General features: G+C 30.4%; 1 protein-coding gene across 1 annotated transcript in view; it reads right to left on the bottom strand.

Annotated features, from left to right (window-relative positions):
• Positions 1-2,704: 2,704 nt before the first annotated feature.
• Positions 2,705-27,230, bottom strand: part of LOC107439331 (fatty acyl-CoA reductase 1) — a 34,073-nt gene continuing 9,547 nt past the window's right edge. The window contains exons 3-12 of the mRNA XM_043040131.2: positions 23,221-23,396; positions 20,740-20,812; positions 18,300-18,406; positions 17,250-17,427; positions 15,899-15,943; positions 12,004-12,122; positions 8,291-8,530; positions 6,064-6,193; positions 4,860-4,984; positions 2,705-2,844 (exon numbers count right to left, since the gene is read on the bottom strand). Coding sequence (XP_042896065.1) covers positions 2,754-2,844; positions 4,860-4,984; positions 6,064-6,193; positions 8,291-8,530; positions 12,004-12,122; positions 15,899-15,943; positions 17,250-17,427; positions 18,300-18,406; positions 20,740-20,812; positions 23,221-23,396 — 1,284 coding nt within the window. The 3' untranslated portion in view covers positions 2,705-2,753. The remainder of the gene's footprint in view (positions 2,845-4,859; positions 4,985-6,063; positions 6,194-8,290; positions 8,531-12,003; positions 12,123-15,898; positions 15,944-17,249; positions 17,428-18,299; positions 18,407-20,739; positions 20,813-23,220; positions 23,397-27,230) is intronic.

Genomic DNA, 27,230 nt, shown 5'->3' with positions numbered 1-27,230 from the left:
ATTAAGCAGTGTTCTCCCTAAGCATTTTCAAAAAGGGCGGTCCGCCTTGACAGCCCTTTGATCCCTATAAATTCGCCCTCTTTGTCCTTTTTGTAAAAATAAGCCTCCCATCCATCAAAAACACTGCCTTTTTTTCATATTCCTTTATTTTAAAAATTAATTCTGTTTAAATAATAATTACATACTGGTAAAATTATCTGTGTTTATGAATTTATTTCTGATTACCATTACAAATATTTATTTTGTTAGGATTATTCTCAACTAGTTAGATTTTTATAAGTATCTCGTTTTCCAGGGGGGGGGGGATATTAATAAATTTTTTAAATATTTTAATTTTAAAAACTATTTTTTAAAAATTTTTTTTAACAAAAGAAATGCAACTTAAAATTTTTTTTTCTTCATAATTTTCAGTATAAATTATGTAACTATCTTTCAAGTTGTTTGTCAATTAATACTTTTTTTAATTAGTTTACTTTTTTTTAAGAAAAATGATGCCCGTAGATTATCTAATAGCATGCCTTTAATCATTTTTATAAACTGCAAATACTTCTCTTATTCTGATAATGATTTTTTGAAATATACACGTAAAATAGTGTAAGAGGGTAATATAAAAATTGTTGAAGATCATATTCAGAATATTATACATTTTGAAAAATGTTTACGATGTCGAATGAGTGCCCTTTTAAAACTTTTTTGAGAGGCAGCCTTTGCCCTTTTTTATTCCTAGGGAGAACTATAGAATTTTAAGAATTTTGGAGCATTTGCATTGTCTGGATAGATTTTTTTGCATTTAGATTTACCCTTTTATGACCAAGATTTTCAATGCCTAATTTTCATTAAGTAAGATCAATTTAATAGCTTAGAAAGAAATTATTTCAAAGTTAAATATGTAATGCTTATTTACTCATGCACAATCGATTAGAAATTTATTAGTGCTTTACTTATTTAAATAGTTTTTGCTTTGTAGGGGCAGTTAATATTTTCTATTCAGAAGCTAAAACTGTTGAAAAATTCTTTTGTAGCATTAAGATATATTATATGTAAATCAAATTTGAATAGTTTTTAATTCTTAAAATGAGTTGTTCATGAGTACCATATTTAAATAGATGAATGAATAATACATGTGACAAATATATGTTAAAAATATATAAAATATAGTTATTTGTAACATGTTGTGTTGGTAATTTAGAATATTTGTAACAAGTCACGTTATTAAAATATAAATAAATATTTCCATACAAACAATTGGAAATGCTTGATTTTATTACGGATATTTTGTTGGATCAAAATATTAAGCTGATGGTTGATTAAATTTGTAGTGGAAATTAATTGCTGATTAAATTTCATGTAAGGTGTACAGTGCTCGAAAAAAATAAAAACGGACCAGCCTGAATAACTTTGAATCTAACGATCGGATCTTTACGTTCTAAGACTCAATCTTAATGGCTCGAGGGGTTGACCTCAAATATGCTGATCAATAAATGCAGACGATATTTTAAGTTACGAATTCAGACGAATTCAGACACAAAAATGTACTTTCTCTGAATAAGCATACCTTTTTTTCGACGGATTCGGATTTCTGACTTCTAAGATGTAGGGGGCAGTCGCAATCTGGGAAATATGGTTCCAATAGTTGGAACCCTTAATGTTAATTTTACTTTTTGCGTATTTCGCTATATCTCGGGAACTTTTTAAGCGAATTGAAAAAGTTTTGCACACAATTAAAAGATTCCTGTATCCAAAGATAATCCATTGCAAATAATAACTTTTAGTAAATATTTATTATTTTATTTAATAATGAATGAAAAATTTTTTAATTGTAAGGTATACAATTTTGGTATCATTTTAAAGCATATAATTTTACATGGTAAAATACAAAATTTGAGCAAAATCGGTCCTGAGAAATTGGAATTTCAAAAAAGTCGAATTTTTAACCAACCGATTTCGCTCAAATTTTGTATTATGCCATGTAAAATTATATATTTTTCAAAATGATGCAAAAAATTATACACCTAACAGTTCAAAATTTTTTCGACCATTATTAAAAAAGTAATAAATATTTACTAAAAGTTATTTTCTGCATGACATCTTTGGATAAACGAATTTTATAACTCGGGGCAAAATTTTTTCAATTCTCTTGAAAAAAAAATCAATGTGGTTCGTTTTTTATTTTGCACACTGTAAATGAAATATGCTATGATTTAATAGAGTTCCGTAGTGCGGATTGTTAGGAAAAAGTAGCTCCAGCTGTTTGCCAGCTGCCTGGTTATCCCTAAAGATTTCACTGTATTTAACAAAAAGCAAGATAAAAATTGTATAGTCCCTTTCTTTAAAATTGAAACAAATCAGTAAATCTGTTTCATATTTTAAGTCTTATATGAAAATTGTTTCTGGTTCATAAATAATAACAAAAAATTCTTAAAATTTATTGGGGGAAATTACTTAACTCATTAATTTTTGTTGCCATTAATTTACATTGGAAGCTAAAGATTAAAATCACGTTTTATGTGTATCCTATTTGCCTCTCGTACACAAGGTAGTCACTCGTCTAAATTAAATTTATTTGTTATGGAATTTGAATATGCCACGTATATGTGATTCATTTTTGTGGCATAATCTATAAAATATTTTAATTAAATATGCCTGGGTAATTTAGTGTATTTTATTAAAAAGTTCATAGGGCATTCATAGACTACAATTAAAATTAGATAAACATTGAAAGTAATTTATTTTCAAACACAAAAAACTGACAATTAAAAAAATAGTTTGGAAATGAGAAAATAAATGAGAAGGATGAATAACAGAAGGGTGAATCTTTTGGTAAATGTGACCAGCATGGTGCGCCTGAAATATAAAAACGATTTTAATATATTTGTATTATATTTCTCACGATAATAATATAAATCTATGTTAACTTTTTGAAATATTATGAACATAATTGGAGCCGTGGTGGCTCACGGGATTGAGCCTTTGCCTTCTAATGAGGTGAACCGGGTTTAACCGCACCCAGCTCGCACCGGACACAGTGCTGACCTAAAATATCCTCAGTGGTAGACGGATCATGGGTTAGAGTGCCTTGCCGTCAGGCTAACCGTGGAAGGTTTTCTTTTCCATGTAACACAAGTGTGGGTTAGTTTCATCAAAAAGTCCTCACGAAAGCAAACCTTCTCCCAATACTTGATCCAGAAGTTTCCTTATCTTCTGAATTGGGTTCTACATTACAAGGCTACGGAGTTGAACATGGGCAGTCGGAAACCCAAAATTGAGTCTGTTGTAACACCTAAAATCTTTTCCCCGCACCATCTTGAATTAGGTGATAATTTTTTCTCTCTCGTTATCTCGTGTTATTAAAAAACTGTTTAAAATAGAATAGCATTCAACAGCATGGTTTTATATTTAAACAAAGTGGAAAATAAAATCGCTGCTTTATTATATTAGGAGAAATAAGAGTTCGATAACTTTTAGAAATCCTATGAATTTTTTTCAAGTAAAGCTATAGAATGAATCGATTAGTGGTTTTGGTTATATAACTTACAGCTGTGCATATATATATGCATATATATATTCTGAAAAATTAACTTTTATTTATTTTACTGGCATAAATAATGCAAAACAACATCGATAAAAATCTGAAAATAGACAAATTTTAATGCTAAATTAAATTTTTATTTCAGCTGATGGCATTGGCATAATAAAATTGGAAATATCTGTTAAAAGTTTCATGTAAACGCCTAGCTATTTTCTCATATGAAATTGCGACTGGGTAATGTTTTTACTTGTTTCAAAAACTAATGCGAAGTGGGGAAAATATCTAGCATTATTTTATTTCTGAAAATAAAATAAAGGGGATTAAAAACATAGGGGAATTTCCCACTTCGCTAACACGCCTTTAGCAAATGCAAAGAGTGACTTTAAAAGAGATTTAAATAAGCAAATTTTCATAGTACATATTGTTTTCCATTTAATTGAAAGTGAATACAAAGAATGATTTTGCTTTCAATATGAATAATTTGAAATGTAAGTCATAGTGGTAATAGCGATTTAATAATTAAAGAGATAATAAATGAATAAAAATGTATTGCTTTTCTACCACTTTTTTTCAATTTCAGTCGCCTATATCATCCTTGTTGCGTGGTTTTCTCTTGCATCTTTAAATAGGGTAGTTTTCAATGGAAAAACAAGTTTTGCAAGTAGCTTCTTGTTATTTTTTATACATTCCAATGTAAATTATCTCAAACTCACTAATACGTACACCGAAGAGCCATTACATTATGACCACCCTCCATCTATAACAATGGGCTCGCCCAGGAACAATGTTTTCATGGGGCACATTAGGACCCACAATCCTCATAGAACAATCCCTGACGTCTGTAAGCTACTTGAACATAGTAGGAGACCAGGTTCATCCATTCATGGCAACAGTTTTTCCTGAGGGGGATGGCGTTTACCAACAGGATAATGCACCATGTCATAAGGGTCGAATCGTCGAGGAACATTCCAGTGACTTTGAAGTCATGTCTTGGCCCCCAAATTCACTTGACCTTAATCCAATAGAGCATTTATGGTCCTATTTGGAAAACCAAATTCGTGCTGCTACGCTACCCCCTCGAAATGTGAGGGAATTGCAGGACCAGTTGGTGAGCGCTTGGTACCAGATACCTCAGACTACCTATCAGCACCTTGTGGAATCAATGCCACGGCGGGTGCTAGCAGTTTTGAGAGCTAAAGGTGGTCCTACATGTTATTAGCAGGGTGGTCATAATGTAATGGCTCTTCGGTGTATATGATCGCTCTTTAATTCTCTTCTATAAACTAAACTAGGACAAAATTTAAAATGAAATAAAACTTTGAGTACTTACTGTAAAACAACTTCCCTCCTCCTATTTGTAGTCAAATTGTCCAATTCCCAGTCAAATATTTCAGATCCTTTTGGTACATTTTCGGCTAACTCATCAAATGTACACGTAAGGTCTGTATAAATTATCTATAAAAATTAAAAACATTCGAAAATTACTATCAAAAAGAGTTACTGTTTAAAAATGTATTACTCTTAGAAAGAAATCAATATTTCAATAAGAGTTATTATAAAATTTATTATTATAAACATAATAGTTATTGAAACAGAATTGCAGAGGTGATTCTTAGTAAAAATCGGGTCTTTATTTTTAAGTATTGATATTTATCCTTTTCTGATTTTTCGGATACTTATTAAAAAAATAAAGAATAAAACAAGCTTTATTAGTGTTATTTTTATTTTTAAGTATTGATATTTATCCTTTTCTGATTTTTCGGATACTTATTAAAAAAATAAAGAATAAAACAAGCTTTATTAGTGTTTTTTTAATCAATATTAGGTCCCATCAAAGCATTAACATCTCAAGCTTACTGTGTTACAGAAATTGAATGTATAGATACAAAAATAACGTTTTAAAAATTAAAATTAAAAATGTTTGAACAAAAATAATAAAATAATGTTTAAACAAAAATACTAAGTTCTCTTAATCTAAGATGTGGAAATTTCATCGAATCATTTTATATTCAATGAACATGCCTTAGGAGGGATAAGCATATTTCTGTGCTTTTATTTATTTTTTTGAGTAGTTAGTAACTGGCATTTTAAGTTTAGGAAGCAATCGAAAATCAAGTTAATTTAAAATGTATTATTTTGTTAAATTAAGTTTAAGAATAGAAACTCCGTATTCCTACATTATTGAGATTGCTGTCACAAGAGAGCTGCAGTTACCAAGACGGTGGCGTATCACTACTTAATCTACATATCTTTAGGCTATCTTAATCTTTAGGTGAGATCACTGCGACAATTATCTGTCTCATTGTGGGCTTGTGTTCACGTCTGGGTAACTGCATTTCACTGCATTATTAATTTAAAAAGAAAAAAATGTGTCTTGTCTGTTTTCTTATTATATGAGTATGTTTGTATGGAAAGACCTTATAAAAATTATTACATATTAGAAAATATTAACTTTTTTATGAATAAATGCAATCGATTTAATTTATTGCCCTATTCGGAACCTATTGTGAACCTATAGTGTGTTTATGGTATACCTCTCTTTCCTCTGGATTTAGCAGCTTAGAAAGACCATGAAAATTATCAGTTTGAAATGTAAAGGATGTGGACAAAAATGGATGTAATTCCTTCATCATGCGGTCGAAAAATCGATACAGCTTCATCAACCTATAAAAAATACATATTTTTTTTTTTAAATGTGATTTGATTTGCAGATTAACAATGGAATCTAGTCAGTATGAGCATTATTATTCTTTTTTTTTCTATACACAAGTTTCAAAGTTCTGTTACATTGATTGATGTTTCACTTAATTTAAAGTATTACGTTATGCCTATCATTTAAATAAAGATTTAGAAACTAAAAATAGCAAAACGAAAAGATATGTATGTTAACAAAGTTTTCAAGTTTTTTTTAAAGGGGTTTGCACTATATTTTTTAAATTTGTAAAGATCTGGCAATATATTTTATTTGGTTATTCTAACTGTAATATTTCATATGAGAAAACGTGACCTTATTAATGTGTTCTCAGTGTACTTTTGACTTGTGTTTTTTGTGTATCATTGGATTTTCATCTTTATTTCGATACTTGAATTTTTGAGGTATCGCATTTTCTTATTTAGTTTTTCCATTATGGGGCCTAGGGGCACAGTCTGCTTTTGGTTTGACCACTGACTAGGGAAAGGCTCCTGCGTGTTAACAGACAGTGTGTCCCCTGATGAAGTACCGTTTTTGTTGCAAAAATTGAATATGTATGCATCCTGATGAAAACTGAATATGTATCTGCATTGGTCCCACCAAAGCTGCAATGCAGCTTAGTAAGAAGACAATTACATTCAAAGCTTAACAAAGGTTTTACGTGCCCCTCCTTCAAAACACAAAAATCCTTATTTTTATATTTTGTAGAAATTTTGAAAACCCTTTATTCAAAATCATAGTTTTTATATAGATATAAAGAAACTCTAATTAATGTTCACTATATTTTTTGTAATCAATTTTGGTTGGGTCCTCAGTAGTCCGTGAACAGTTGTCCCTCTCTCTGCCCTCTTCAGTACGGCCTTGACTACATCACATGAACTACACACACTTTTTTACTGAAATTCTGGTATTTCTAAATTTCCTAAAGAGTTAACTTCTGTACCCGGTTTTATCCCACTAGTAGGGTAATAAGACCTGGTGATTTGACTTTTTCGGGAGAAAAAAAATAATTTAAAAAAAAGAAATATACTTTTTTGACTTTTCATGAATGATATATTGCACACTACTCAGCAATGAATATCTGGATTAAATCTGACAATTTTTAGTTAGGCTTCAACGAGCCTTCGAATCTTACCCTACTTTTCCATACTACTTTTACCTACTTTTTCGGTATTACCCTACTTTTCCATAGATATTTTTTATTTACATATTTTATTTGCGTAACTTTTAATTTATTTTACACAATTTTTTTAGTATTTAACTATCATTGAATAACTTCGACGTAAGGGGGTGGAGAGATTCTTATTAATAACAATTACAATTAAATTGTGAACAATAGTAATTTCACTTAAATGAAATTGTTGTAAGATTTTTGTAAACAAATATCATAGTATATTAGAAGGGAATATTTCAATTTAAAGAGCCATAAAAACAGAAGCATTTTAATTACAATAGAAAATTAAAAAATTGGAAAAATTTGCCTTTGCTGATATGGAAAGGCCGTCCTTGAATAGTCTCTATACTTTGTCAGAATCTTTTTTGATTGCTATGAACGCTACGTAATCTGATAGCTTAGGAATAATGCTCCATTACTCCTATCATCGAAACAATACTTTATTTTTCCTAAGAAGCAAGCGCGCTAATTTTTCTAAGGAGCATGGCAGCGCAATTGGAAGAGATTGCGCAGCGTTTCATTTAGACATGACCACTTCTTTCGAAAGGACTATCGGTATTTGCAGTGCTAGCCGAAATCCACATACTATGAGAGATCGTTTAATTTTAAAATATTTTATATTAGTGGCATTCTACAGAAAATTCAGTGGAGGAGCTATGAAAATTCAGGTTAATTTGGGAAACGAATTAGCTATGTTTTGACCTTGTAACAATAAGTTCCTCTTTGAAGTACACGTACACACTGCAGTACAAAATACTTATAATAGCAGCGAAGATACTTTACTCTTCCTCCATACATTCGTCGTGTGTAACCTCTTATATGTATATGGTTGGATCACTTATAGTATAAAGTATTTTTCGAAATCGCTACAAAAATGTACGATGAAATATCTTACCTGAGTTTACTTCCCTTGGAACGCAAGTATATATCTAGTATTACTGCTGGTATATAATGATGATAAGTTGAAAGTATAGTATACATTAGTTTGCTCTTCACCGTTCTTACATCTGCCTCTTGAAACGTTTTTGGAAGAGGATTTTCCATAGTGACTTTAAACATGACATCCAAGTACTTTCCGAACTTAAGCTTCAGAGTGTCGCCGCTAGTGCAGTTGACAATAAACATCGAAGGACTTCTAAAGAAATTGAGCAATATATACATGGCTAATTTTCTGAAAACGTGTACATTTGATGTCCCATTATATATAATTTTAATTACTTAAATAAAATTCCAAATAAAACTTTTAAGCATTCAATTTAATTTACTATGTGATTTTAGTAAATGTAGATGCATGGAAATTAGTATTTATAAATAATGGAGGTGTAATACTGTTTCGTCAAATACAACTAAATTACTATCGTCCTTCGAGCCTTCTTTGCCGATTATTTAATTGCAATTAAATGTTAATTGAAAATCATTTTAATTTTTCTAGTTGTCACGTTGTGTTACATGCAATATACTATATGACTTATCTAATATACAGTTTTAAAACTATTTTGAATAAAAATCAAACCCAAGATAATCCTAGGATTTTTTCGCACTCTGTTACCATAATTATTGTATTAAATTATATCTGTTGAGATGGCAAAATGGGTCCCAAAGCTCCTGGGTGTATTATTTTTATAAAAATAACCCATTTAAAAATTTTTATTATATTTTCTCTATTCTAACAAAATAAATTTTAAAGAACCAAAGCATTTTTATTAACTCCCCCCCCATGCTTTTAGTATAATTGTTTTAAATTTATTGTTTTCATATTCAGTTGATTTTTCAATGGTAGGGTCAAATTATGCTTTTCAATTTTGCATAGATACTACTTCTTATATATAGAACCTCTACACGTAAATTGACTTGCAGTTTGTTCTTTTCCTTTCAGTTATTTTACCTCTGAGTTACCATGCCCATAGTAGTTAGTTGCAAATATCCCAGATAGCAAGCAACCTTATAGCAAACGTTGTATTTTCATTTTTATTTGATTTTCATTAAAAAAATTTATTAATTAATTTTTTTAAAGTTTAGTAGAAATATTAGTATGCAAAGCTTGTTTCCTTAAAGGTTGAATAAAGCTATGCAAAAACCTTTTCCAAAAAATCTCATTTTTTAGCTTTTATTTACAAGTATTATAAACCTTGCTTTTGTCGTTTCTAGCTTTATCTAGGCTCTGAAATGCAACAAATTTTGTTTGTTGTGAAGACTTAATGATCAGGTCAATCTTAACTTTTAAATTGTAAAAGAAAATACATAAAAGCCTACGCAAATACATAAAATAATCATAATCATAAAATCTGAATTATAATCATAATCTGAATAATCATAAAACATGAAATAAATCTTGAGAATGTGATTTTAGCATTGGTTTGACTTTGAGAACGCTTTCTACTCTTGATTTGGTTGTAATGCAAACATCATAGAGCGTAAACTAACATATTTAAATTTAACATTGTTTTAAGCTTGCATGGTTTATTTGCTAATCATTTATAAACCTTGTGGTGCTTTGTGATAAAGATTGTTGATCTTGAAAGCTTTGTGATGAAAGTTTGATGTCTTTGAGATATTGTGGATTCTATTCACTTGGGTGTAAGATAATTTTAAAATCATTGCATTGCCTCTGAAGGAAATACTATAAGACAATTCCTGGTACCCAAAATTTACCTTGATGTTATAGATTGATAAAAATGAAATAATTTTTTATTACAATTTCCGGTTGTTTCCTTGCTTAGAGCTACTAAGAATGAGATTGGTATAATATTAATTCTGACAGTGCTCATTAATTCTGCCTGGCTGCTAGCATCAAAAAGTCTCCAAAGTTGGCGAGATGTTTACATTTTTTGGGGTATTTAAGGGTATTTGTGTTTATAAATCCTTTAAAAGTATATTATAAAATAATGGTTAAGGCACTGAACAGTCATTTTATTTTATAACCGTCGTTGAAAAGCCGACCCAATTTTGAGTTTGCGACTACCAATGTTCACCTCCGTAGGCTTGTAGTTTTGAACCTAATCCAGAAGACATGGGAACTCCTAGATCAAGTGTTGGTAGAAATTTGCCTTCGCGGAGGATCTTTTGATGGAACTAATTCGCATTTGCGTTACACGGAGAGGAAAACCACGAAAACTCCCCCTTCCCTGTTAGCCTGATAGCAACGGGACTCTAACCCATGATTCTTCTACCAAAGAGAATATTTTACTTCAGCACTATGGTCGGTGCAAGCCGGATGTGGAATTCGTATCAACCAGTCATTGCTGGGATTCGACCCCGGTTCACCTCCCTGTAGGGCGAATGCTCTATCCCCTGAGCAATCATTGCTTTTACCAGTTATTTCATTTATTTTATTTTATTTTATTTTATAACCGTCTTTGAACAACCAACCCAATTTTTTGGGTTTACTTCTACTAATGTTCAACTTCGTAGCCTTGTTCTTTGATCCCAATCCAGAAGACGAGGAAACTCCTGGATCGAGTATCGCGAGAAATTTGCCTTCGTGGAGGACTTTTTGATGGAGCTAACCCACATTTGCGTTACATGGAGAAGAAGACCACGAGAACCTCCCACGGTTAGCCTGACGGCAAGGGGACTCTAACCCATGATCCGTCTACCTTTGAAGATATTTCACGTCAGCACTATGCGAAATTCGTATCGACTGGGATTCGAACCCGGTTCGCCTCATTGGAAGGCGACCGCTCTATCCCCTGAGCCATCGCGGCTCCTGGTCAGTCATTTTTTTAAGTTTTATAACCGTCGTTGAACAGCCGACCCAATTTCATGGGTTTACGACTACTTACGTTCAACTCCGTAGCCTTGTAATTTTGAACCAATCCAGAAGACAAGGAAACTCCTGGATCAGTACCCCCAGAGGTATTGATTTGTTGTGGAAACATGGAGGACTTTGAGACTCGACAGATTTAACGTGCATCAGTCACCATTTACTACACGGGGAGTCTTCGGCCGGCGAGGATCGAACCCACGACCTCTTGGATATGGGCCCGGCGCCCTACCGACCAGGCTATCCCGGCCCCTCTGGTCAGTCATTGTAAAGACTGGCGTTTGATACACAGAGGCGGTTTGATGCTCTCTCATCTTCAGATCGTTGGGTACTAGTTTGGGAAATAAAGGCGGCCTGTGCGCATTGATGTCAAAATCACCACAATCATGTTATTGTGAAATTGTGCATCGAAATAAATTGTGAAGCCTTAACCACCACGACCACCTAGATCACAATGAGCTGCTGCAGGTATGCTTTACAATACTGTTTCAACAAAACAATCCCTAGTATTTTTAAAAAAAAAATTATTTTAAGTAAAGCTTATGTTAAAGCTTCAAGGGTAGCTAATAAAAAATTGAAACACGCGAGGAGCAAAATGAAATCAGAATTAGAAATTAGAATGCCTCGTAACAATAAAAAATACTTACATATTCAGAATAAGCAATATAATTGTCATAATATCTTTAGACCCTATTTTATTGATTAAAATCTTAATTCGAAATTTTAAATTTAATTTCACATATTAAACAATGAGTAACGTTTAGAGAATTTATTACAGAACACCCTTTATAACCAGTTTCATTGCTTAGTTAATTACGTTTCATGACTAGGAAAATAATCATTACCTGCCAGTAGCCACGCTCCAGGCAGTGATAATATGTGCGTTTACTACTACATCTACTGGTATGACATCGAATATACAATCCCTGTCAGCGTGAATAACTTTAACGAACCCTTTTCCAACCTAGGAATAAAATTCAAAAAATTCCTATAAAATGTAATTTTTATCATAATATTTGTATTAAAAAAAATGATTTTTTTCTGCTTTAGATTTTTCAGCCTTAATCTATTAATGTTTAAGTCGCAATGTTTAATCATATTAAATGTAGTGAAATAAAAAAAATTACTTTAAACAAATCTTTTAACCTCTTGTTTAATTTGAAAAATCCGTAAAATTCTAAGACACGAATCAGGACACAAAGTATCAAAATGAGAACAAATCTAAAGGTAAAGGGTGTAGTGCAATATTTAAAGGAAAATTTTCATATCGCTCAGGAGAGCGTTTTTTGGTGAAAACATCAATATTTCCATATAGGCAAAGATGTTTTTGTGTATTTTGTTGCGATGCTGTGGAAAATTGTGAAGTACTGGAGAGTGGGGTTGATTGTAACAGGGTACGATTGTAACAGAGCAAAAATTTCGAGTGTCGGGTTCTAGATTTGGTTCCTAGGTGGCACACAAGGTGTATTTAATAAATCTACATGTACACCCTTGCTGGCAACCATTTTTAAGTACTTTTGAAAGAGATACATCACAAAAGATATTTTCACGCTACGTAAGTACTTTTTTTGGTATTAGAATATTATATTGTAACAAAGTAATTTTGTTTAAGCAAATAAAAATTACTAACCGAATATGTAAGTGGACACCTCAATTAACATTTCAATAAAAAAAATTAGTTTTGTTAATTAACTAGCATTATTTTTAACAAATGAAGATGAAATGGCTCCTTGGGGACGATTGTAACAGCTGAAAATAAATAATCTTATGTTTACAAACCATTACTTAACTCTTTAAGAACCACCAATAGTTTCCTATATCATTTATATTATGTTGCATGTGCATTATTTTATTTGTCACCTTTCACAGCAAAAATTAAAATTTTTAACCTCTTAAAGTTAAAAGTTTAATCCTTTAGGTCTCTGCTCATTATTATTTTTACTCCTAAAATATCACTATTTTGATGAATTAAAAAATATATCGCAACTATGATAATATGTATAATTAACTATGTTTTAGTTCAATTTATGAACTGTTACAATTGACCCCGTTAGTGGGGACAATTGTAACAAGTGCACGATTGTCAAAAATTGTTAATAACTAATATAATAACATTTATAATAAGGTATTAATTTTTTTTCTAGTAGAGGATAGTCTACTTTACTCGTCTGTCAATTAATACTAATAATATATTGGATTTTTTGTTAGTTAAAAATAGTTAAGTAAAAAATTTTACAATTGACGCCACTCTCCCCTACCTATCTGGAATAATGTTAAGGAGTAGTTTGATATAAAAAGCATCACCTTTGGAAAAATGTGATGTTATGTAGCTAATCTATATTTTACAATCTCTTCGTCTTCACGAGATTATAAGAAATAAAGTATTCTTAGAGTTTTTTATTCATTAACGTTTTTGCTCTATACAAATAAAATGTTAAAAAAGTTTTAATATAAAGCTTTAAAAATGTAGCATTTTTCTTCTTGACTATGCAAAACAATTCTCTAAATGTAGGACTTGAAAATAAGAAAAATATTAATAATTAGCTTTGTCATCCAAATAATTGATGCCTAAAATTTGAACGTGTCGAATAATTAGAAATAATTTATGCCGAAAAAATAATTTTTGGAAGCTTCTGGAAAAATATGACTTTCTGGCTCAAGCATCACAGAAAAGTAGAGATTGTTTCATTGCGATATTTTTTATTATTATAATATTGTATGATATTTCATCAAATATATAGTTATAAAATGAATATAACATCTAGAACATTAATTGAGACAGTATCAACTCGACTCTTATTTACATGTTATATTTCAACGTTTTATTTATTTGTTTTTCGTGCAAAATCAAAGAAGAGTTTTTTTTCTCCAACTTTACTAATTTTTTTCATATTAGTAATATATTCCTTAAACACAGAGAAATATATAAAAAGATTCAATTGTTATGTGTGACTATATAAAAAAGCGATAAGTATTTTTACTAAGTGAGGTAAAATGGTAACTCTCTTGCCTAAATAGTTTCAGCGCTACGCTACTGTAAAAAGCTTAACTACTAGTTAGATTGAAGAATTTAGCTTTATCTTTTATTATTTTTGATTGAATTTATGAAGATTGCTATAATCATTTGGTTATTTGTGTTAATTCGGTTCCATAAAATTCTTATTTGCTAATTAGTTAAGGAAGCTGGGTATAAATGAAAACAAAAGTACATTTTATGAGATAAATTGTTATTTATTTAATTTTTTATTATTTTTTTACAATTTTTATATTTTTTAAATTTTTTTCCATTTTTTTATAAAGACACATTTATATGGATTACATGTAACATCAAATTCATCTTTAAACTAGTCGAAGAATAAATTCAGAAAAACATTATTAATTAAGATTTTTTTCTTTTTTTAGTTTATGGTAGGATTTTTCATTTGACGGACGAAATAAACAGGTAAAAAAAATGTAATAGAAGCATTTTTTACAAATAATAGAACTACGATCTAAAAACAACAACATTTGGAATAGATTAGAAAATTATATGTTTCTATATTAATGCACAATGTAAAAAAAAAAATTGAAATACTCTCATAAATTCAATCAATCTTGTATTTATTTAATAATTTTTGTAGAACTGAAGCAAAAAATTCAACCATAGGGCTATAAAACATATGGAAACAAAGAAATTTTAAGAAAAGCGTCGTGATCACGTCAGAATGGATCGTCCTTAAGTATTCCTGTTCACGAAAACATCACTTCTCAAAATTAGCTGCTAACTTAAGGTCTCTTAAATTTAAAAAGAATAATTGAGTATTAAATACACAAGTGGGCGACCTTTGTGCTAAAATACAAACTAAGGTAAACAACGTTTAAGAGCACAAAAATATTTATAAATGCAGACAGCTGTTTCGGATGCTCAAAGGGCAACCTTCATCAGTGCAACAGAAAAAACCTTCATCAGTTTTCTGTTGCACTGATGAAGGTTGCCCTTTGAGTATCCGAAACAGCTGTCTGCATTTATAAATATTTTTGTGCTCTTAAACGTTGTTTACCTTAGTTTGTAATTGAGTATTGAGTATATTAAAGTGCGGCGAGCTCTCTGCTTATCGTTTATAGCTCTGCGTTTCAATAGGTAAGGCTTAATTTAGCCTATCAAGATTTATATGAGCTCTGAGGCTCTTCTTCAAATTCAACATGCTTCCACCGAGTCCAACAGGGAACTCCAAAGAATAATAATGCGTAAAGGGCACTCTTTTTCTTAATGTTGCCACTACTTTGTATTAATTTTAAGCAGCTTACATCTACTCTTATGTAGTATGATTTCGTAAGAGTTTCATAAATTTCAAGATTTTTTTTTTTTTTAATTGTTCAACACCGTAAATTTATAGACATTTGCATTCTTCTTTTGCTGCAGTTTGTTGTAAGTCAATGGGGACAATTTCACTCCTTAGTAAAATATTAATTAATTTATTCTTCCAAAGAGGGAAAAATGACTTCCGTCTTCCTAGTTATACTTTCCTTAATATCAGCAGAAAATTATTTACTCATCAAACAAACGTGTTATTGCTAAAAAAGAAAAATCATATAAAAATAACAGGAAACACTGATACGTTCCTGATGAAAGCACATGCATTTTTTAAGACGAAAATTATGAAACCCTTTGATAAAAAAATTTATGATTTTTACAAAATTTCCCATTCAGTTTAACATTTTTTTAGTTATTTCTTTTGTGTAGAATATAGTAAGACTTACCCCCATAGATAAATCAGTTATGCCAGTTCCAGTCTCTACACTACCCTAAAATAAGCAACATTAAAATTAAAGAAACGCTATGACTTCAGACTTGTACACAAATTTTTAATTTTTTTATTTAGTATGTTTAAAAGTATTACACTGCTTTGAAATTATTTATTTCTACCTTTAACCTTTAATTACATTGTGAACAATAACATTCTCAAAATAATAATAATAAAGATTGGGAAATTTTTAAAAATACCAATAAGATGAAATTAAGTTCCAATGATAATCCAGATACCACCAGATATAACCCAGATACTTCTAATAGGAAACATAAAATTGTCAAACAATTTAGTAAAATGGAATAAGATACAACTAAATAAGAAATTATTTTTTCAGCGTTTTCAAAAAATGTGGTAAAAGTAAGAAAATAATATTTTAAGCATTTGAGAAATAATGAAGCTTAGGGTTAAACTATAAAATGGCGGAGGAAATTTTTGTTACAAGGCACTTCTCAAGTTACGCGTTGCCAATAGGCAATAATGTTACCTATTGGTGACGTTATATTGACGACGTCAATAGAAGGGACAATAACGTTGACTTCTATTAATTGGAAATTCGATTAATGGTTTTTTTATAAGCACCAAATATTCACTACTTACAAAAAAAAGAAAAAAAAAAAGAATTTTCAAATAACACTAGGTTGCCTAAAGAAAGTCAGTTTGATTGCTTTTTAACTGCTTTTTCATTTGCAAAAAATGTACAAATAATAATGTATAAATAAATATTTCCTTCCCAAGTGAAGTAAATTTTTTTATTCCTAATATTTACTAATAACTTGTTATATACGTAACTGTAAATAATATAAAAAATATTAAAAATTAAATTAAACAAATTTCTTTACACATTAGTTATTCTTTCACAATGCAGTCATTTTGACTGCTTTTGGGCAATATAGGTATATACTAAGTTTCAGTCGTTCTAGTGTTAAGGAGAGAAAAAAACTAACATTGCATTAACTTATTTTACAAATAAGTGCAACTCGTATTATCACTGGATTAAAGAGCAGCAGCCCTTAGGATATGGCCCTTTTTGAAGTTGACTTGCAGCCTCTCCACATCAGAAGACAGAATATCCTTGTCAAATATTTGTAGTACATGCTTTTTTGAATGTCAACAAATTCTTAGAGCTGGTCTGAATCAGCAAGAACAACAACGTGATTCGTCAGATTTAAACGAATTTGCTTGAAATTGAATTTATTACTTGAATATTGATAAGGAAATAGATTTTATGACTTTATTTTTGACAAGGATTTTAAAAATACTCTGTAAAAATCATTACTGAATAACTTGTATGACTTACTTACAGGAATCGGACCTTTCCATGTCATTACAACAATTGATGGTCTAACTATTCCAACAGGTAAATCAGAGGCCTTTTCCAATAAAATATTTTCTGAGAGAAATTTGCTAAAACAATATGCGTTTATAAAATTTAAATTAGAGGATGACACAAGTTCTTCAAATGATTCATCAGTTCCATTCCTGAAATAAAATGTCAAAGATTAAATTTTTTTTATGTGTAAAATTTAAAAAAAAAAGCGGATTTTTATTTGACTTAAAATTGCAAATGTGTCAGAAAGTATTCGAAAATTGAAAGAATGTTGCAAAATTAATTAATATAACTAATAAACTTTATTGTACACTATGTGGCTGTGTACACTAGTGTTGAAAATTAAGGAAACTTTCAGATTTTGTCCACAATTTTCGAAACCACTAAATCGGTTTAATTAAAATTTGGTTTTAACAAAGGTTGATGTAATACAAAAATTAATAATAATAACCATTCAACAGTAGTGAACACGCATAATCGTGTGTTACATTCTCTGAATTTGATAAATAAGACATAATGGTTACAGATACCGAATCTAACCAAAAAGAAAAAAACGGTTAAATCCAACTGTCAGTTTAAACATTTCAGTATGAATCCAAATCCTTTGAAAGTGAAGAATAGAAAGATATTTACGGAAAATTGAAAAACAAATAATTTTGCTATATTTAACTACTTCTCAAAAAAGGGCGATTCGATCAATTTTGTCAGAAAAAATGAATTGAAAATCTAAAACACCGCGAGCTATATTTCTCAAATTCTCATTATAGGAAATCCTAGTATTTTTGATGTTTCAAAAGACCAAGCAAGCAACATCTTTTTCTTTTCCTTTCTTTTTTTGAAAATTAAACGAAATAATTAAAAGCATACTTAGAATATTACCTCCTTAGGTCATAAAATAGAGACCCCTCTTTAGAATAGAATAGAAAATAGATTAGTTGGAAATAGAATGGAAAAATGCATATAAAATGAAGTTTCCAGTGCCGATAGATTATAGCAGTTTGTTATTTGAATTAAGTTTACTTACTCCATCTCGTCTAAGAACCTTTGAGCTTTATGGGGCAATAAATAAATTTTTTCTTGTATGGTTGTGATATGAGAATTAGCGTAAGCAGTTGATGTGTAAACCAAAACCTATAAAAGGAAATTGCTGTGAAAGTAATCATAATTAAATTATAAAGCAATCTGAAATAATAGCAACTCTTAATTCAAAATTATTTCTAACTAAGGCTAAATCTTAAGGCAAACTAGTAATTTGATTTAGAAGTAAGGAATAATGCAAATAATTTTTTACCAAAAGTAAACCTTAAGGCTAATTTTGATTAACATTAAAGGTTGGACAAACTTGTTATTTATACAAACTTTATACAACTTAAAAAATATTATTTCATAATAAGTTGTGTGTACACTTATTAATTTTTGTCTTGTCTATATAAAAAGTAGTTACTTGAAGTTTAAAGAAATTAAGCACGCACACATTATTTTAAGCAATTAGCAGATTAAAGCACATTTTCTAAATTAGTAATTTTTATTTAATTTATTCATTTGGTGTTGTTGCTGTCTTTTTTTTTTTAAGCTAATGTTTTTGATGCTCACAGAATAAAATTAAAACAATATCAATATACGTTTTCAAACTGATTTCCAAATTCTCTTATTCTATATTTACAGATAACATGTTGCGAAATAGTTGTAAAGAAAACAGTGGTGAAAGAATGCAGGAATGCTGTTCCGGCAAAAGATGTGAAGACAGGAAATCAGGTCAATGAACAAAATTGTCTTATAATTATTATTGTAACTGCTCGAAATACTTTTTATTTTTTCCCAGATAAAGATTTTGGGAGCAACCGCAAACTGGTAAGAATCAAGTATATTATGTCTATGTAAAGAACTCCTACGGCTAAAGAGTTAAGGTTGTCTGCTGCTATGGAAACAAGAAAGAGTATATTTTAGAGAGGGGAGTTTTTGATACTTGTCTCGCCTTCCTCTATCAAATATTATCATATATGTTTACCCTTCACCCCTACATGAAATGCTTCTACCTCGTAACCATTTTCAAAGATTGTGCTCCAGACTACTGGCGAGGGGAGCTCTTCAGATAGACTGATTATACGAGGCTGTACCATGATGTTGTTCTTGTTGATGACTGATCGCAAACCATCACCATAAATTAATCTTTGTAAATCTGTAATGCATATTTGAGATATATTTTATAAATACTGCATGTTGCTGCAGAGTGTCTAGAACTTCGTGTTCAAACTTGGAGAGGAGTAGGTATGGCACATTGTAAGGATTGAGTATTGCACAGCAACCCATGGCCGGAAATGCCATTGTATGTCACTAAGGGAGCTTCCCTTTTATAGACTGTTTGTACATGGTAATTGAACTGGCACTTCAATTTGTCTAAATTATTTTAATTTTATGTTTTCTGATCATTATTGTCAAAAATTGCTTTCAGATGGGCTCAGATTTAGCTCTGTTAAATTTTAGTTCATTGTTTTGGTGACTAACTTTCAGAGTTCTCTAATTTGTCCACCAAATAAGTAAATTACGTTAAAACAGCTACTTCTAGGCTTAAGCAGTTTGTGTTTAAATTTGTTAGAAAACATGAAATACCATGATTTCAATAAATGAAATTACAGGTTCAAATGCCTCCCTTTTATGTCATTAGTATATAAAAGGCAAGCGCACATATTACGTGAGAACACTCGGTTGGTCATGCGTAGCTACTCAATTCTGAATCCTTCTAACGTGCCCTACTCCTTCCAAGATTGTAACCGAAGTTCCAAGACACCCTTTGAGTAACATGAAAAATATTTGCAGGATTTTGAATACGGAAAATTTTTGGGGCATTTAATTTCGAACTTTTTTTTGGTTTGAAGACTAATATACTATTTCAATCTATGCTAGTTGTTGTCATGTTTAAAGTAGTCACATTTGTAGTTATCATTCGAAGCGATCTTTTCTTTATGTGGGGGAATAAAACACGCAAAGTAAAGAGATGCCTAAGAAATGTTTAATTGCCATGTTTGCTTCAGTTTAAATGTTAATTTTGTGATGGTTTCGAATACACTTGTAATGACGATAAGCAGACATTACTGACACCTGCCTGATCGACACTATCGCAATTTAGATCCTTGAAGAGGGGAGCAAATGGATATTAGCAATCATCCTTTCTCCATTCCACACTACTCAACCACCCAATCTTGCTCAGACACTTCTGGTCCTGAGACCAATGGATACATTAGGGTAGATTCCGAATCCCTAAGACATAATTAGAGAAAGAAAAATCCAATTAGACATTAAGCCTTCAGGATGGGATATGGAACCCCGGTCCAGGCAGGGATAGGCGAATATTATGGCCAACATATCGAACGGGAGGTTTTAATTATCGGGAAATGAACGGAATTGTGTAGTCTCCTTTAAAAATATGGTGTAATTACAATAGTAAGATGCCAATCTTTACTTACGTCTAATTTTTTAAGTTTTCTGCAAACCTCGATTACATTATCTGTTCCTTTAGCATTTTGTAAGGATGAATCTCTGAAACAAAAAATTCGGATATTATTAACAGAAGAACTATGAAAACGAGAACAAACTGTCCCCTTTCAAGTTTTGATTTCCCCCCAAAAAATGTTGCTATTTTGATAAAAGTATGTGATTATGAGTGACTCCACGTCTTAGAAGAAATTATCAAAAATCAAAATCGAAGAATTATCGCCTGATAAGAAGTTATAATTATTCAAAAGTTTTTTTTTTGCGAATAAAATAATTTTCACGTATATTTGAATTAATATAATTATACGTTTGGTACTAAGATATTTATTCACAGTAACATATTTAAAAAATAATTTTTAACAAATATATTAATTAATTTCATGCATCATGTGCGAGATAAAACAGTAATAGCCCCTTTATTTTATTTATAATTCGATGATATCGAATTATATTTTATTTATAATTCGATGATTCGATTCTATTATCGTCTAACAATTAATAGAAGAAATCTATATTGATATTGTGAATTTTATAAAATATTGAGAATTGATCGTCTTTCTACTGCTAAAATGGACAATTCTGCGTATTGACGGACAAATTGAAGGCATAGTAGAAATACTTGGAAAAATTTTTATCTTTTAAAAAAAGTTATATATGTTGAGTTAATTTTCCTTACTTATATTAGTGAGGTAGGTATGAATTGATATCAGTATTAGTACATTACGAGTTATCAGTACATTACATGTTACTACAAAACCATTAATGTATCAATACATTAATGGTTTTGTAGTAGCATGCCACTTTTTTTAAAGGATCTACAATCGCTTTCATTTTGATTCGACTTTGGAAAATAGGCTACAGTAACAAGTGACGAAACAACAATTAATCTAATAAATAATTTGGAATTCGACAATTTAATGCATTTTTCAGAAAATTAATATTTCGAAAATCAAAGTAATAACTATCGTTTTGAAAACTTACAGATAGTTTCGCGTATTCCCTGTTCTTCCAAACTTGAAGTAAGGAAGTGGAGTTAGAGAGAAACCACTTAAAGTGTGGTAAGCCGGTATTGTTATTGTTCCGTTGTTGTTTGCAACCTCTATTTCGGAAAATTTCGAAGCTGTTGTAATATCTCGTTAACTTAAGTTAGATACAGTGACTCTAGGTAAAACTTATATTTTGAAATAAATGTATAGAGAAGCTAAAGATAAAATTTGTTTTTTAAAAACCCATTTTAAAGACTCTCCTTTATCTTATTACTGGCCAATTTAGGGTAATTTTTATTGTATAAATTAATTTAACCGATAAATTGTTAGAATCTTTTGCCTTTTTAGAAATGCTTACAAAACTACAGTTCGCATATTGTTCAAAGATAATGCTCTTACTTACAAAATGCCCTTGTTTTCTTCTTGGTGTAAAATAAAAAATAATAATCTCACAGTCAGTACAATTTAAAATCATTACTGTAATCGGACTAAAGTCGGACAGTCTTTGCTGCAACACGTTGCTCCAAAATTCAAACATGATTGTCCCGAATGCCAATAATCTAATATATATGATTCTCTTACGTGGCTCCCAAATTTTGACTGTATTTCTTTTCAGCCGGTGGCAACGTTTGCTTTGATGGCGAATCAACCAATGATTGCCGCTAAAAATGTCACATGTCAAATCTAGCTGAGGTGGCTCAACATATAGCGCTTTTAAAAACGGAAACTGAAATAACCAGAGAGCATCAGCTGCGGCAATCTCATACTATTAAGCTAGGCAGAAGTGAGTAGTCTTTGTCGATAGATCTCTATTTTAGTATTTTGTCGAAAGCGCTTTTTTTCACGAATTTATATATTATGAATCTATTAGACGATTTTTGATTTATATCACGAATTATACTATAGCACATTTCTAATAGGTTTAACGAATTACATGTCATTTATTTGAATTCAAATTTATTTTATTTACTTAGTATTTACCAAAAAGATGTAATTTTTTTATTTTTTAAAAAAAGTTTTTATATGGATTTGAATGATTGTTTTGAATTCTTTGAATTTTGTGCATTTGCAATGTACCTAAGTTAGTAGCGAGCGAAGCGAGCTTGGTTTGCGAAGCAAACCATATAAGATTGCGTAGCAATTTTCGGGGGTTGGCGAGCAGGGTGCGCAGCCCACTGGTTTACTCATAAAAACGCGTTTTAAAATATACTATTTTGAGCCCATATCTCAATTCCTGAATGCACAGGAAACTTCATCAAGAATAAGATGTTAATAGTTCCAAGTAAATCGAATGCCATTGTAATCGATGTAGACATTAGTGTCACAGAATTTATTTTATTAATTGTTTTTCGAACTTAGTTTAAAACATGTGCAGTTACATAACAATAAATGAAACACTTTTTATTTGCCTTCCCCTTCTCATCTTCAAAATACTGCCTTCGTTAAAAAGAAATGAGATTACCTTACCTAAAAGATTTTGAGAAGCTTATACCAGCCGCTCCATGGAATACAATTGTAACCTCCTCACAAAATTTTCTCAAATCCTCTTCACTCATTCCTAAGTTTGGCAAGGAAGTATCTCCAGGTATTACTTGAACTTTTTCCTTTAACTCTGGATGGTATTTTGATATTGATTTTAGTATCTATAGGACAATAAGTAAAAATGTTTAAAAAAAAGCAAGTATCTAAATAATTTTGGTCGTATGTGCATTCCTGCATTGAGAAATAAGTATCATGAGAATATATTTTCATTTCCGTTTTTTCAACTCACGCAGTTAAAGAATCTTTTATGTCTTGAATAAACAAGTCACGACAGCCTGTTTCTTATGAAACAGTGAAACTTAATTTCTCTGTTATATGGGTTTTTAAAGAAAAGATAGTTTTTAAGAATCAAGTCAGACAAATCTTCTTTGAGTATTTTAATTTAAAACATGTTTTATATATTAAATAATTTATGTTTTATATATTAGTTTTATATATTAGTTTAATATACGTTTTAAAATATGTTTTAATATTGTGTACATTATGGAGTCAGAGTTGCATGGACATATGGAGTTTTAAATTTCAAGCTAAAAAAAATTCCAAAAATCTAAAATGAATACATATATTGAACATATACCTATTTTTTTATATAATTTTCTTGGATTAAAAATAAGTACTTTTATGACCATTTCTTTGAAAATAATAAGATCGTTACGAGGTGAGGGAAAATGACATAGCTAGGATGAAGAAAGATATCAGTATGGATTCTTGATACGATGGTTAAAGGCGAGTTACAGGTGAGGTGATATCAATTGGGTGAATATCTTCTAGCTTTTTTTAACTCTTTGGATTATTGTTTTGGCCCCAAATCACTTTAGCAGTGCCTGTGATACATAAAATTTTCTACACAATTATCAAACGTACTTTTATTATTGAACTTTCTAAATCATTTGAATTTTCATGCATTTCTTTTTCATTTCCATTAAGTAGCACCCATTTATGAAGAGACTGTTTTCTTTACTTTTTTTCGAAACTTTTAAGATACTAGTATAAAAGATCTTGGCATTCGAAAAAAAAGCTATCTACTTATTTGAAATATATTTTTGCTTTTTCTCAAACTAATTGAATTACCTTAAAACATGAATTTTTTTTAACAAAGATATTAAAAGAAAACAGCGCTTGTTATTTATTTTCAATAAAAAATAAACAAACAAATCGCTGACGAATAGAAAGATAATTAAAATTGAACTTAAAATACTCAAAAGGCTAAAGCCAATAAATTTAAGTTTTATAAATACCTATTATTACATAAAATGATTTAAAAATTACACAAAAGTTAAAAAGCCCTTTATTTTGCATGGAATATAATTTCGCATAGATAATAATAAATAATAAACTGCAAATAGATAATAATAAATTGTAGTTCTTAATTTGGTTACTATTGAATAAATAATGCGCTCATTTAACCTTGGGAGCATTATAATTTTACTAAAATTATATATTTAAAATATTTCGATACAAAATTTACTCAGTCAATTTTTATGACAAACAAAATTCAAAAATATCGATACTCGTCCCATGGTCTATAATTTGTAAAATTTTGAATGACCTTTTGTGCAAAGGGTCAACAAAAGGATTTATACATTAATAGTTTGAGTGGAAATAGCAGAGCACAAAATGTCCTGTCAATACAACGGTTGACTATAGTTTGTCTAAAGTAAGAACTCCCCTCGCCATTCACCTGGACCCGTGGCGGTGACTATAGTAACGAGGTATAGCAATTTTATTTAGGAGTGTGGGGTCGGCGCGAGAGAGGGAATCTTTTTCTTCGGTTTATTGTGTTAGCCCCAGAGTGGAGAGAAACTACCCTCCATGAAATGCGCTATTCTTGTTTCCATAGCAGTAGACTGCCTGAGACTTTATGGCGGGGGGAGTTCTTACCGTAGACAAACTGTATGGATGACTGATTAAACAACAACAAGCTTCCTAAAATCGGAAGAAATATAGAAAACTACCGGTGTACCCCTTCGCTTACATTATGTTTACGCGACGGCCTGTTAAAAGGCTTGATATTCTGGGAGATTTTATTTTTGTGAAAGGTGTTAAAAATTTACGATTAATTTTTACCATTCATATGTTTTCATTCTCGAGTTTTCCGTAATTTGTAAATTCTAAGAAATTGTGGGTCGTATGTAAATTTGAGAAAAGTAATATCTTAGCATAAATAAAGCGTAAGATTACCCATATTTTCAGCGTTATCTTTTATTTGGCTATACAATTTGTGTAAAATATCGCCGCGTGTTATTTTTTTTGATAGCATCATAACATGCTTGAGGAGTTTTATGAATTCGCTTATTTGTTTCGTTGATAGTTAAATTGGAAAAAAAAAGTTATATTGTAAACAAATAATACAGGATAGTCAGTTTTTGCAGCTTAGGCGTATACTAAATCGGAAGTAGTAACCCGGAAGTCTTTAACGATTTTTAACTGTTGACGCCACCTGTGCTTAGCTTCATACGGCTATTGATCCAATGATATAGGAAGTATTGCCATTTGTAAAACGGCGTGTTTTTTGAAAATACAAGATAACTCCACTGAAGATTACTTCCACTGAAAATATTTTGCGTTTTTTGTGGCTTTCTGTGTTTTTTTCAGTTCTAAGGTGACATTAAGAGCAACGCCTTATTTTTTTCCTTCCCGTTGATGAGAAATTAGTAGACTGGTGGAAGCTAAATGAAACAAAATATCCTTAATTGTGATTCTAATTTATCATGAATGATTATTTTTCAAAACGCCTTCCTATTAATAATGCTACCTGCTTTTGATGATTAAGGAAACTAGGGTCCTTAACCTCGCTATAGCTTGCCTTCTCTAAAAAAAATTAATTAAAAAAGAAAACTAATTACCACATCAATAACATTTTTGTATGAGAATGTTTCTTAAATAATACCTGACAAATATGCGAAGATCCGTGTTATTTCAACCATTAGTTTTTGCGCTATGAGAGTGAGATTGCGAGAAGAGAAAATTTTCTAAAGAAGTAACAGCAACAATTATAACTTTAAAAAAAATAATACACATCAAAGGAAACTTGGTTCTTTAAGGCATTAAAATTATGGTTACTTTTGTTCTGAGCATTTGTCAACGCCATCTAGGGAATGTTTTTTTAACTGCTGTGGTATGAAGTGAACAGAAATGTGTCATCTCTGTTCTTTACCATGTGTAGTGAAAAATAATTAGTGTTTATAGAGTCATTTGATTCCATGTAATTACTGAAATAAAATATGAGGTATCGACATGAGCTGCGAGAAAAATCCAGTTTTATTAACCGTGTTGCCGTATTATCAGTCAACTAATCTAGAGTTCTGAATACTCTGCCAATCTCTCTGGCCTAATTTACAAATTATTAGGGACTTTGCAATATGAGTAGTAACATTATTATCATCATACTTCATATGTCCTGTAAGATTTTTTAAAGCAAAAAGATATTTTTCTCTCCTCTCGAAGATTGAGGTCCCAAATGACTTTTTGATAGACCACCCGTTCTCAGAAGTAAAATTCTATGCATGATTACTTGAAAGGTATTGTTCATAAAACTGGTTAAAAAAAACAGGTTGCGCATTAACTGAGTTTTATCGGAAGGGAAGTCAAAGCACGATAAAAAAAAATGCGATCAAAAATACAAATCTTAAAATCAACTTAGGGGAAACATTCGCTTTTTTTTCCACACTTCTTTCCTAACCATTAGATAATAATAAAAAAGTTTTACACAGCGTTAGCACTCTCACTGTAATGGTAACCTTATTCTCGCAGCGATATTGTAGTTAGTTGGGAAATTTCCGCTCATTCGCTATGAAGCCCAAAAAGTGGTTGAGTAAGATTAGAAGAAACCCTAAATCTTTAGGAAATATTTCTAATAAATCAAATATTTTCGCTGCTTAGTTATGATTGCCCCTAATCTATATTTTTAGAATTCCTGTCAAAAATTAAATAAA

This window comes from Parasteatoda tepidariorum, chromosome 7, assembly GCF_043381705.1.
Source record: "Parasteatoda tepidariorum isolate YZ-2023 chromosome 7, CAS_Ptep_4.0, whole genome shotgun sequence".
Taxonomy (NCBI): Eukaryota; Metazoa; Arthropoda; class Arachnida; order Araneae; family Theridiidae; genus Parasteatoda; species Parasteatoda tepidariorum.
The sequence above is the reverse complement of the archived record's forward strand: the minus strand, read 5'-3'. Positions and strand labels throughout refer to the sequence as shown.